Source organism: Patella vulgata, chromosome 1 (genome assembly GCF_932274485.2).
Source record: "Patella vulgata chromosome 1, xgPatVulg1.2, whole genome shotgun sequence".
In the NCBI taxonomy this organism is placed as follows: Eukaryota; Metazoa; Mollusca; class Gastropoda; family Patellidae; genus Patella; species Patella vulgata.
In genome coordinates this window covers 95,349,853-95,363,078 of record NC_065879.2, presented here as the reverse complement: position 1 = coordinate 95,363,078, position 13,226 = coordinate 95,349,853, and the positions used below count along the sequence as shown (strand labels likewise).

General features: G+C 37.6%; 1 protein-coding gene across 1 annotated transcript; it reads left to right on the top strand.

Annotated features, from left to right (window-relative positions):
* Positions 1-10,648: 10,648 nt before the first annotated feature.
* LOC126831013 (toll-like receptor 4) lies at positions 10,649-12,981 on the top strand (the record flags this gene model as incomplete). The annotated part of the gene is given in 4 exon segments (XM_056101104.1): positions 10,649-10,748; positions 11,034-11,403; positions 11,907-12,163; positions 12,347-12,981. Coding segments are annotated over 4 exon segments (1,362 nt in total), but the record flags the coding sequence as incomplete, so codon positions are not given.
* Between the last annotated feature and the right edge of the window lie 245 nt (positions 12,982-13,226).

The following is a 13,226-nucleotide window of genomic DNA, read 5'->3' as shown; positions in this document are numbered from 1 at the left end:
CTCGGAGACGGTGGAGATAGAGTTGACTCCCATTTCTAGTCAAAAATTACAATGGTGATAACTTTGTTCAGAATAAAGTAATTTGACTGAAATTTTCAATATATTCTTCTTAGATCATCTATTTTTAAAGTGTTAGCAAGGGTGGCCAGCTCTCTACAATGTATCTTTAATCAATATCCGCACATCGTCCCATTTTCCCGCCAAAAATGGCCGTCATATTGAAAATATGCACAATAGGTTAACTTATAATCATTTTACACAGTTGTTACTGACCGAAATGGAATCTGTGCCCCTGAAAACATATATATTGACACGAACGACGACTACTTAATCAATATCAGCACATCGTCCTATTTTCCCGCCAAGAATGACCGCCATCTTGGAAATATGCTAAGTATATGAACGTGTGATCATTTTACAAGGTTGTAAATGTCAGGAATAGAATTTGTGACCCCGAAAACATATATATTGACACCAAACACTACTACTTATTCGAAATCAGCACATCTGCCAATTTTCCCGCCAAAAATGGTCGCCATCTGAGAGAGATATGGTTTAATTTTATTTCAATAATTCGCTTGCGCGTAGGGGTCTTTAGCAGTGGGAGGAAACCCGAGGACCCGGAGAAAACCCACGAGGTTGGACAGGCGACTCGATTCCTTGTCATGTAAAACAGGCTTTATGATACAGCAAGCACGTGCTAACCATTCGGCCATGCAACCGGCCCCCCCCCCTCCATCTTAGAAATGTCATCATAAAATGATGGAAATGAAATGGGGTTTAACGTCCTACTGCTCTGCTCCTAACCTGGGCTAATGAAGACGGGCATACGCCATACAGTGTGCTATGAGGGAAATTTTGCCCGGGCAGCGGCGCTGCGGCCTACTCTTATATCGAATTGCAACGGAATTATCGGTTGGGTGTCAAAGGTTAAAGTGAAACAAACTCTGTTTAAAACATGATTATTCGATTAAATATACGCCGAAATCCTGTGGGCTAATATTTGAGACAGAGATGGAGAGGGGGGGGGGGGGTAACGTTCACTTGACACAGACTAGCTGATTTCGGGACTAACATATGATTCAATTTTATTTTATTCAATGCTTCGCTTGCGCTTGATAGTCTTTAGCAGTGGAAGGAAAATGTTTGACCCGGAGGAAACCCACGAGGTTAGGCAGACGATCCTACGTCGCATAATGTAACCACGCAACTTGACTCAGTGGCAAACATTATGATTAAGCGCACACCGTTCAACCACCCAACCCGGCAGATAAAATTAAAATGTAAGGTAAAAGAACTGGGGCCTGTTTCACGAAATTTTAACTAAGTTAAAATCCAAATTTTAGTAATTTGATTGGACAACATTAGATTGATTTTAGTGCTTAGCCAATCAAAATTTAAGTGTCTTAGTTACACTTTCGTGAAACAGGGCCCGGGTCTACACCAATAAACCTTACTGTTTTATTGTGAAAAGTGACGTGACCCTACTTCGGGTTATCTAACCCACGCAACATACTCAATGGCATACATTATGATTAAACCCACACCGTTCGACCATCCAACCCAGCAAATAATATTAAAATGTATGGTAAAAGAACTGGTCTACACGAATAAACCTTACCCAGTAAATATCGCAGGCCAGCGATGACATCGAGAGTTGATTATGGTCTAGATAAGTTAATTAATGTCTAATTAATAATTTATATAACATTTAAGGTATAAAGAAAGAACTACAGGTGTGACAAAGTGATCTTTATACTTTACATCAAATTGAACGATCATTTAGGTGCAAAGAAATTCATGAACTCGATTAGCTTTGATAATATTTATAATATTGTCCTATCAACTCTGTATAAACTACTCTTAAGGCGCGGACTGGTGATGATCTAATTAAACACGTAATTAATCCCGTGTCATATACAAACTACATATGATCTGCGTACAAGATCCACGTGACTTCATGCACTGGTCAGTAGGCATGCCGTGACGAGGCAAAAGAGATTTCACCGCAAGACATATGTTGAGTTGGAGGAAAAAGAAGTTTTTTTTTTAAATGCAGGACCGAAACACTTATCTGTGAAACCGTGGGTGGCAGACGCGTTTTCAATCAGTGTTACTGATGGACATGAAGAAAAATGGGGCAATCAACAAAAAACTGCAAAAGACTTTCCAATCAATGGCGACGGAACTGCGGGGAACAGAAATTGTGTGTGATTGTTGTTTTACGGTGAGTCATTTTGTTTTTAAAAGAATGTAAATTATAATTGTTTTGTTTTTGAATACATATTTTGGCTTTTAAAATGAATAGTAACAAAGTAATAAGAGGTTTATATTTAGCATGTTTTCACTGTTTGACTGGAATTGAGTTAAGATCCTAATTAGGAAATTCTTGAATAGACGGTTGAATAGATTTTTCATCGTCCATCGCTATATTTGCGGTGAAGATATTTCTGGAGAAAACAGGTAAGGAAAGTATTCAACATTTCCCCAAGAACCCACAATAATTTATTGAATGTTATATGTCAGGATTTATCATAGTATTATACATAGTAGTAATTTATGTCTTCATATATGTGGACGTACTGCGTTGTTGGGAAGTAAGTCTACTATGTGCAATAATATCAATTATCATATCATTATAATATAACAAAATACAATTTAGAACGCAAGTCATTGTTAAATATTGTAAATAAAATAGAATGTCACGATAAAAGTACCTGGAAGGAAAATGATAAGAGAATAGGAAATGCAATACGAGAATACATAGATTTAAGTGATTGTTCGCCATCTGAATATATAAAATTAAATGAAATAATTAATCAACTCTGTATTAGTTGAGAACTTGTATATATTTATATGTATTTATTTCTGATATTTGTTGTACTTCGTGTACGAATAAAAATTTATTTATTTATTTATTAACACACAAACATTCACATAGTATTCACGGTTTTATCTCCTATGTTATTCTTTTGTTTGGTAGGGGGTTGGATGGTTGAATGGTTAGCACGTGCGTGCTGTATCATAAGGCCCGTCATTGAGTCAACTGACGTGGTTTCGAATCCCCGGTTGTACGTGACAAGGAGTAGGGTCGCCTGTCCAACCTCGTGGGTTTTCTCCTGGTCCTCCGGTTTTCCCCACTGCTAAAGCCCCTACGCGCAAGCGAATTATTGAATAGAATTAAACCATATGTTAGTCCCGAAATGACCTAGTTTTTGTCGAGCGGACGTTAAACACCATCTCTCTCTCTCCCTCTCTCTTTCTCTTTCTTTTGTGTGTTGTATATACCCCGACATAACGGGAATGTTTTTTAAAAAGTTTTTGCCTCGTAAATTCGAGCTTTGTGTATTCCTATTAAGAGGAATCGGTTTTTTTTATACCCTCAAGGAAGTAGGGTTGCGCTTACGTTAGAAGCGAATGTGTTGTTTTGTTTAATTAGTTTAAACAATATTTTATTCATTTGAAAAGGATTGAAGAACAGGCAAAGCCCATATAAGTTCTTTCCCAGGGATACAGAAAATAATAAACGATATAATATAAACATATACATAAAAAAAGAGATTAAATATAATAAATTGTAAAACCGAACATATATACAGTTTCATGTGGAAATGATATATACGATGCAATATTTTGATATTATACAACAATGATACTATGTAAAAGCGAATCAAAACCTTTGGGTACTTTTAATAAAATAATGGACTGCTTGAAAAATCAAGATATTGGAGGTATTCGAAAGATCTGTAGAGCCATTTAAAATCAGATCTAGATTAATAGTTTCTGTGAATACCTTTAATGAATTTAATAGTTCGATTCTGATAGCTGAATAAGATGGGCAAGAGAAGAAAAAGTGGAAGTTATCTTCATCCGAAGAATTGCATTTTGGACATATTTTTGATTCAGATAGGTAGTGGTGGAAAAGATGATTATTGAGATTACTAGATTTATTTCTTAGTTGGCAGTGAATGATATTTTCCTTACAGTTTCCATAGTGAAAATAACTAGGTTTTTTATGTACTGACTCAGGAGACTGGACTTAAAAGTATTGAGAGACGGTGATAACTGCACGTGCGCAGGAAGACTATTCCATAGTTTTATTGTGTTTGGGAAAAACATTTTATATAAGAAGACGTTTTACATTGTGGTATTTTCAGTTTGTGGTTTCTAAGATTGTAATTTGTTTCAGGTTGTATTTTTATTAGAATATCGGACAAATACTTGGGAATATAGCAATTAAGGATTTTATAAAAATAGACGAGTTTATGCTTTTGGCGGCGTTTGAACAGTGGTTCCTACCCTAATTCGTCATAAACATATTTTCTGTGGGAATTTCGTCGCAGACCAGTTATGATTCTCCCTGCATCTAGTTGGATATTCTCAAGTAATTCCGAATCTGTAATACTACAATTATCCCATATATTATCCCTATACTCCGTAAGAGGACGTATAAATGACGTAAATATCGTACATAACGTAGATCTGTTTAATTTAAATTTTAATTGGCGTAGTATGTTGAGTCTATTGCAAGCTTTTTTTGTGAATTTTAGAAATATGTTCTGCCCATGTTCCGTTTAGATGAAATGTTAGTCCCAAGTGGCAGTGTGGGGAAACTTTATCAATAATTTTATTTTCAAACATAAGATTAGGATGATTAGTTTTTTTACGTGTGAATATTAAGTTTTTAGTTTTATTTGGGTTAAATTTTATTTGCCATTTATTTGCCCACGGTGATATTAGCTTCAGATCACTTTTGATTGAATTAGCAGTTTCTAATCGGTTATCATTTATAATTGCAAATAAGGACGTATCGTCAGCAAATAATCGTACATTGTTATCTAGATTGTCTGAAATATCATTTATGTATATTAAGAATAGAAAAGGACCGAGTATCGATCCCTGGGGAACCCTGGATTCAACTGACAAATAAAGTGATGAAAAACCTTCAAGGACAACACATGGTTTACGATTTGTAAAATAATTGTATATCCAATCACATAAATTTAGATTAATATCATACTTTCGCAGCTTATATATAATTCCCATGTGTCAGACTTTATCAAACGCTTTAGAAATATTACAGAATACAAAGCTAAGCTCTTTCCCTTTATCTAGATTACGTATGATTATATTATATATCTCAAGAAGTTGGTTTATTGCGTTGAATCATTTTTTTGAAATCCTGACTGATGTTTAGATAATAAATGATATTTTTTAATAAAGTTGTGCAGATGTTTTAGGATAATTTTTTTCAAAAATCTTACAAATTGTGCACGTTAAGGAAATGGGGCGATAATTTTCTGGTAATTGTGGATCACCCTTCCCTTTAAAGGCAGCTGTGACATGTGAAGTTTTCCATATGTCTGGAAGTTGTTTAGTTGTAAGGCACAGGTTAAATAGACGAGTTAATGGAATTACAATGGCGGGAGATATGTTTTTTAGAATTAGTGGGCTGATTTCATCTGGTCCTGGTGGCTTTGAAGAGTCGAGTATTTTTAATTGGTCTTTAACCTCTTGTTCGGTTACGATAAAATCATTCATTGTGATGTCAGAGCGTGCATCAAAGGGGGGTAATTCATGTGAGGTATCTCGTTTTGAAACAGATGTAAGGTATGAATTTAATACCGTCGCCTTATCAAATGGATGATAATAAATTTTGCCATTGGGGTTAATTGGGGTTTGATTATTGCTGTTTACGTTTTCCATTTTCACAACTGATTTTACTAGTTTCCACCAGGAGGGGGGGGGGGGTAACGTCCACTCGACACAAACTACGTCATTTCGGGACTAACATATGGTTCAATTTTATTTCAATAATTCGCTTGCGCGTAGGGGTCGTTATCAGTGGAAGGAAACTGGAGATCCCGGAGAAAACCCATGAGGTTAGATAGACGACCCTACTCTTTTTCACGTACGACCGGGGAATCGAAACCACGCCAGTTGCAGACAAGTAGTACATTAAGTCCCATTTTATTTTGATACAGAAAAGTAGGACGTTAAACCCTATTCCGTTTTATTATCTTGCTACGCCTTTATCCTGTAGCGTCACTTCCGGTAAATAAACCCCACCCCTAATGTAGATAGATCTCAACTACCGGTACAAGATTGCTTTATACGGTCACAACCTAGATGGTAGACTAAGGGCTGTATACACGAATCGTATTAATCAACTACATGTTTACACAACACGATTGCTTGATATAGGATCTAGATGGTATACTAAGGGCTGCGTACACGAATCGTATTAACCAACTACATGTACGGGAGTATTAACAGGTTTAAAAGTTACAAGCAGATGAAAAAGAAATGCGCCATAGAAAGATCCTGCTGGGTTAATGATGAAAGTCATACACCATAGACATGGTGTGATATGGGGGGAAGATTGCCCGAACAGCGGCACTACGGCTTACTCTTATTTGGAATTCAAATTTTCACGTTTTATTTACGCGCACGATTAGACACTGTTCCTTGTCAGGTCATCTGTCCTGTTCCACCTTGTCAGGTCGTCTGTCCTGCACCACCCTGTCAGGGTCATCTGTCCTGCACCACCTTGTCGGGTCATCTGTCCTGTAACACCTTGTCGGGTCATCTGTCCTGTAACACCTTGTCGGGTCATCTGTCCTGCACCACCTTGCCAGGTCATCTGTCCTGTACCACCTTGCCAGGGTCAGGCAATCTGTCCTGCATCACCTTATCGGGTCATCTGTCCTGTACCACTGACAAGGAGAAACCACGCCAGAAAATCCATAGAAACTATCTCGGCCAACTCCGGGAGCGAGACCCGAGACCTACTGGTTAACGAGCCAGCGTCTTACTCACAGAGCCACCGCGACTCCTACAACGTCGCTACATATTTTAAGAGAGAGAGAGAGAGAGAGAGAGAGAGAGAGATTGGGTTTAACGTCCACTCGACACAAACTAGGTCATTTCGGGACTAACATATCGTTTAATTTTATTTCAATAATTCGCTTGCGCGTAGGGGTCTTTAGCAGTGGGAGGAAACCGGAGGACCCGGAGAAAACCCACGAGTTTGGACAGGCGACCCTACTTCTTGTAACGTACAACCGGGGATTCACATACTTTAAGATATCTCTGAAGTTACGAGTTGGTTTTATTAGTTTCACCTTAAAAACTTGTTTTGTTTATTAATGCCTGTAACGTCTTTAAAACAAGATAGAATAAACCTTAATATTATACTTAAACGATCATGAAATCGTAACATTTCTAATTTCAATATCACCTAAGTGTACCGTTAGCGGTGGATGTGGGCCTTATTCTAATAATTCCAGCGGACGTATGTCAAATTTGGTACATATGGAAAGTGGTGACGCCCAAATACTGGATTCCATGAAAAACACCCCAACTGGACAGAACACACATTTAAGGGTATAACTAATGGACAACTCTTGATGTCCGCTTGATTTTGTTGATGGAATGGCGAGAGAGGCGGAGAGAGAGAGAGAGAGGGAGAGGGAGAGAAGGGGTTTAACGTCCACTTAACACAAACCAGGTCACTAACACATGGTTCAATTTTATTTCACTAATGGGTCTTTAGCAATGGGAGGAAACCGGAGGACCCGGAGAAAACCCACAGGCTGGACAGGCGACCCTGCTCCTTGTCAAGCACAACCTGTGAATCGAAACCACGCCAGTTGACTCAATGACAGACCTTATGATTCGGCTCGTACGTGCTAACCATTCAGCCATCCAACTCTCCAGAATGGCTAGAGGGTTTTGAAAGGGATTTCTAGCAAACTTAACCGACGATAAAAACCCATTGCCGTCGAAATACGAGCACATAGGAAATTTGTTTAGCAAAATCGGAAACAATTAGAAGTTGCTAAAAAAAATTGTATTAGAAAGTGTGCCATGTGTTCCCGGCTTTACCATAAGTCTCAAGTCGTTGATTGTACGGAAACACCACTTATCCTGGTATATAGTGGTATGTAGTAATTTCATTTGTTATAATCAAATCTTAGGGATATTATTATACAAGTACATTTATTGTCTTCATTTAAATGGCCGATGATATTGATATCAACAATAGGTAAGTTATAGTCATTTCAATATTTACAGTGACGTGGGGGTGGGCGGCTTCCAATCAAACAATGAAACTCAAATTAAATCTTTTTTTTTTAAATTATTGCTGTTAACTTGGTTGTGCTAGCAGTCTCGCTTAATTTGAAATGAATTAAATGAAATGAAATTAGGTTTAACATCCTCTTGTTGTGCTCCGACTGGGCTAATACACCAGCCATACATCATACAGTATTTTATGAACTTTCTCGTCTAACGCAGGGCCCTCCAGGTTATCGAGCCAACATTTAATTGAAAAAATAAATCTGCTGATTAAAATAATTTCCTTTCACACATTTCTCCGGATAAAGTCGCATTCTTGAGTCTTCGGGACATACAAGCAAGCAATTTACCCCGGGCCAGTGAATTCATAGTTTGGTGAGACTGTGGTATAGTAAGGTGGGATCGACGTGGAACAGGGTTGGGGTTAGTGAAGGTGGGTTGTAGAAAGCTGCCACACCGTCCACCATCTTGACCTTGGATGTGTGTATTTATATTAAGAATTAACCGTATTGTTGGGTCGTATATTGAGCAGGGTCTGTTTTAACGCGACAAGTCGATTCACCTAATACTACCCAATACCATCCAACAGTACCCAATACTAACCAATACTACCCAACAGTACCCAATACTACCCAATACTGCCCAATACCACCCAACAGTACCCAATACTAACCAATACCATCCAACAGTACCCAATACCACCCAATACTACCCAATACGGGAATCACGGTGGCTAAGTGGGTAAGACGCTTGCTCGTCAGTGATGCGGGAAGGAGAGCATGTCAAGGATACGAAAAATCGAGCTCCCGTGTACACATTGACGTGCACGTAAAAGATCCATTGACAGTTGGAATTCGATATAAGAGTAGGCCGTAGTGCCGCTGTCCGGGCAGAATTTCCCTCATAGCACACTGTTTGGCGTATGCCCGTCTTCATTAGCCTAGTTCGGAGAAAAACAGTAGGACGTTAAACCCCATTTCATTTCATTTCATTTCACGACCATAATCAACTCTCGATGGCATCGCTAGCCTGCGATATTTATTGGATTGCGTTCCGATTTGCTGTTCGACGTCCATTCATAATTAAATCAAAAAATGGATAATCGAGACTATGTTTTTTATCCTACCGACTTTAGTAATGATGATCGAGGCTAGCTCCAGTATTCAATCGCTAAAATCTCGGTTCATAGTGGATCAATTTGACTGAAATTTTCAGCAAATTGCCTTTACATTATCTAGTTTTGGACTATTATAGTGAGAATTGCCAGCTCTTTATCTTATCTCCCATAATGTATTATGCCATTATTTTCATGAATTGTTTTTTTTTATTTTTATGCATAAATATACTTGAGGTCTTGTCACATGAAAAATATGTCATCACGTTTTTCGTAATCAATTGAAGTCATTGGTTTATGTGTATGTAGGTGGAATGGCTAAAGGGGAGATAGGTTTATATATAAAAGTCTAGTATTATACTATAATGAGGGATTCTACCGATATTCGCCGAATATGTATAGACGTTTCACTGACGCATGAGACGACCCTACTCCTTATTATGTGTTAACCATTCGGCCATTTTAGTAGCTTTTCATGTAAGCAATTTTACAATGGGAGCTAAAGAATAAAATTTGCCTAATTTTTTTAGGCAAATTTTATTCTATAGCTCCCATTTTAAAATTGCTTACATGAAAAGCTACGGTATTAAAAAAATTAGGCAAATTTTATTCTTTAGCTCCCATTTTAAATTTGCTTACATGAAAAGCTACTAAAATGGTTAACACATAATAAGAAGTAGCGTCGTCTCATGCGTCAGTGAAACGTCTATACATATTCGGCGAATATCGGTAGAATCCCTCAACCCCAGCAACAAAAAAAACGAGGTCTGCCGAATGCGTCTATTTGTGTGACGTCAGCGCATGGCGGCAGTGACAAAATGAAAATGGACGAAAACGATGTAAATATTGGAAACAAGTGGCGATGATATCGTTTTGTAGGAGTATTTATGCAAATCAAAACGACTAGATTGAAGAAAAAACATAATTGAGTGAATTGACAGAGGTTTGGTTGCCTGACATTACTAATTGTTGAAAAAAAAACGAGCCGAAGCGAGAGCAGGTAAGATGAGTTTTCAACAGGCATTGCATGCCTGTTGTTTTTTATTATATATTGTCTGGTACGACATGGTGTATGCATATATATATACGGATAGAAGGTCAGATACCTGTGAATAAATAGAGCAGAAAGAACTTGCACGTGCGAACTGATAAGGGGTATATTATATGTTGATTTGTTTTTCTCTTTCATTTAGAATGAGATTGTTACAGTGTCTATTATTATTTGGTGTTTGGACAGCTATAACTGGTGGAGATGATCTATTTGTTGAGCCGCAGTTGTGTAAAAAATGTGAATGCCGAAATAAAGAGGGAGCAACGGGCATCGTAGTGGACTGTTCTAAGCGTGCATTAAGAGAAATTCCACCAAATATACCAGACAAAACAACTTGGTTAATACTACAAGATAATTTCATTGAAAATATAGCAGATTACACATTTAACGGAACCAAACTTTCCTTTCTAGACATTTCCAACAATCGTATATCACGACTAAACAATTTTAGTTTTTATGGATTGGACACTTTGATCACACTGAACCTTCACAGCAACAATATTAGTATGAAACCTGAAAGCTACCCGATTGGAGTTTTTAAATCTCTTGTAAATCTCCAAACTCTGGACATATCTTCAAACTACAAATATCCAGTATCTAACGCGGACTATCCGGATGAAAGCTTTGCAAGTTTGTGTTCTCTTGAAACCTTAAAGATGGATGGCATACTCATTATAGAACTTGGGAGGGGTTTTTCAAATCTTACGAACCTGAAATACCTGAGTTTTACAGGTAAATGTGAAACCCACCACATTATTAACACTTCTTTTATCAATGTCCCTAACATAGAAAGCCTCGTGTTGAGTAACTGTCAAATCAGAAAAATTGATAGTTTTGCCTTCAGCATGTTTTCAAAATTAAAATTTCTCGATCTCGCTGGTAACAGGAAACTTGGATTTGATGCCGCAACGTTGCCTTTAATAAATTTAAACAGTAAAGCTTTCCGCATTCTCAATATAAGTTCCATTTATGAAAACTTTGCTCTTGGGACTGAAGTAACTGGCAAGCACGTATCTAGATTTCATCACCTTAATATCACGGAACTTTATGTAGATCAGAACAGGATTCAACGCTTTGACGAACTAATTCTTAATTACTTACCTGCTACCATTAGAATAACAAGTCTTAGGGATAATTTACCGACGTTTGGGATATATGTGTTTGGTTTATATTATTTTAAAGATATTATATGTGTTGATGCCAGTTATCAGTACATCACACATCCTGAACACGACAATATATTACCAGATAGATCTTATTTCTACAAAAACTGTCCCTATTTTAATGATGAGGTCATCCATGACGACAATCATCTCAAACAGGAACGGATACGGATGCACATATTTCACTATTGAGTTGGTTTTCTAAAAGCGAGGAGAAACGGAATCAATCTGTTATTAAACTTCCACCTAAAATTCAATACATTAATATAAGCCACATTAAACTTGGATGTTCCATTCCACGAATGACGTTTGGTAAAAACCAAGTGAAAATGCTGGATTTCTCATCAAATATTTTAAATAAATGGCATAGTCCAATTTTGGGTTGTACTCGTATGGAATGGCTCAGTTTGTCCCACAACTTCTGTGACGAAATAAATAAGGATTTTTTTATTGGAGCAATTAATCTTCGTTCTTTATACATTGGTTCGAATTTTTTAAGCTTTACCTTTGCTTCTGACACGAATGGAAGTATATTTAAACCATTAACCAAGCTAGAAATATTGGATATATCAGACAATCATATAACGGTTCTACCTTCGGTATTTCTACACGAGCAAATAAAATTAAAGAATTTAGATTTATCCAATAACAGAATGAAGCAATGGTCGTTGGATATTGATCACATGACCAACTTAACATTCCTCGATCTTAGCTACAACAGTTTATCTACACTTCCACTGTCTTTAAGAAAATTTGGTGATCTGCAGCAGGCTAAGGGGACAGTTTTGAAAATCAACCTGCTCGGTCAGTCCCTGTTGTGTATCTGTGAAAACCTGGATTTCTTTAAATGGATGGAAACTAACACAACCAATTTTATTAGAAGAAATGAATACACGTGTGAAAACAGGCACGGAAAAATTATCTCATTAAACCATCTAGGAGCCATATTGTTAAATCTAGACAAGGAATGTGCTTCGTGGACAGTCATGATTGTTGTTTTAACCAGTAGCATTGTGGTGATTATGGCGGTTATCATGTCGAGCCTAATATATAGATACCGCTGGAAACTCCGATATTTTTATTACGTAAGACGTAACATATACCGTCAATATACTGCTCTTGGTAATGATATTCAGAACAAGTTTGACTTCGATGCCTTCGTTTCGTACGCAGATGAAGACCGCCAGATTGTCGTTACTGACATGATTGAAAAGCTAGAAAGGCAACAAGGGATGCAACTCTGTATTCACCACCGGGATTTCTTGGTAGGGGAGGTAATTGCTGCTAATATATCCAACGCTGTGAGAAACAGTAAGAAAACTCTGATTGTGTTGACGAAGAATTTCCGCAAGAGTTATTGGTGCATCTATGAACTGAATATGGCTTTAATAGAAGGTATTAGTACCGGTAGAACTGTTGTAATTGTTATAATATATGAACGTATTCCAGTTAAAGATCTACCTCATGAGCTTGTTCAGCTAATGAGAAATGATTCGTATGTAGAATATACTGATGATCCTTAGGGTAATCTTGTCTTTTGGGACAATCTTACAAAAGCAATTAATGCAGATTAAGATTTCATAAAGTCTCTCCCGGTGTAAAAATACACACATTATATGTTTAGCCTCGTTCATCGAGTCGCGGGGGGAGGGGGGTGGCTGAATGGTTAGCGTGCGCGCGCTGTATCATAAAGTCTGTCATTGAGTCGACTGGCGTGGTTTCGAATCCCCGGTTGTACGTGACAAGGAGTAGGGTCGCCTGTCCAACCTCGTGGGTTTTCTCCGGGTCCTCCGGTTTCCTCCCACTGCTAAAGACCCCT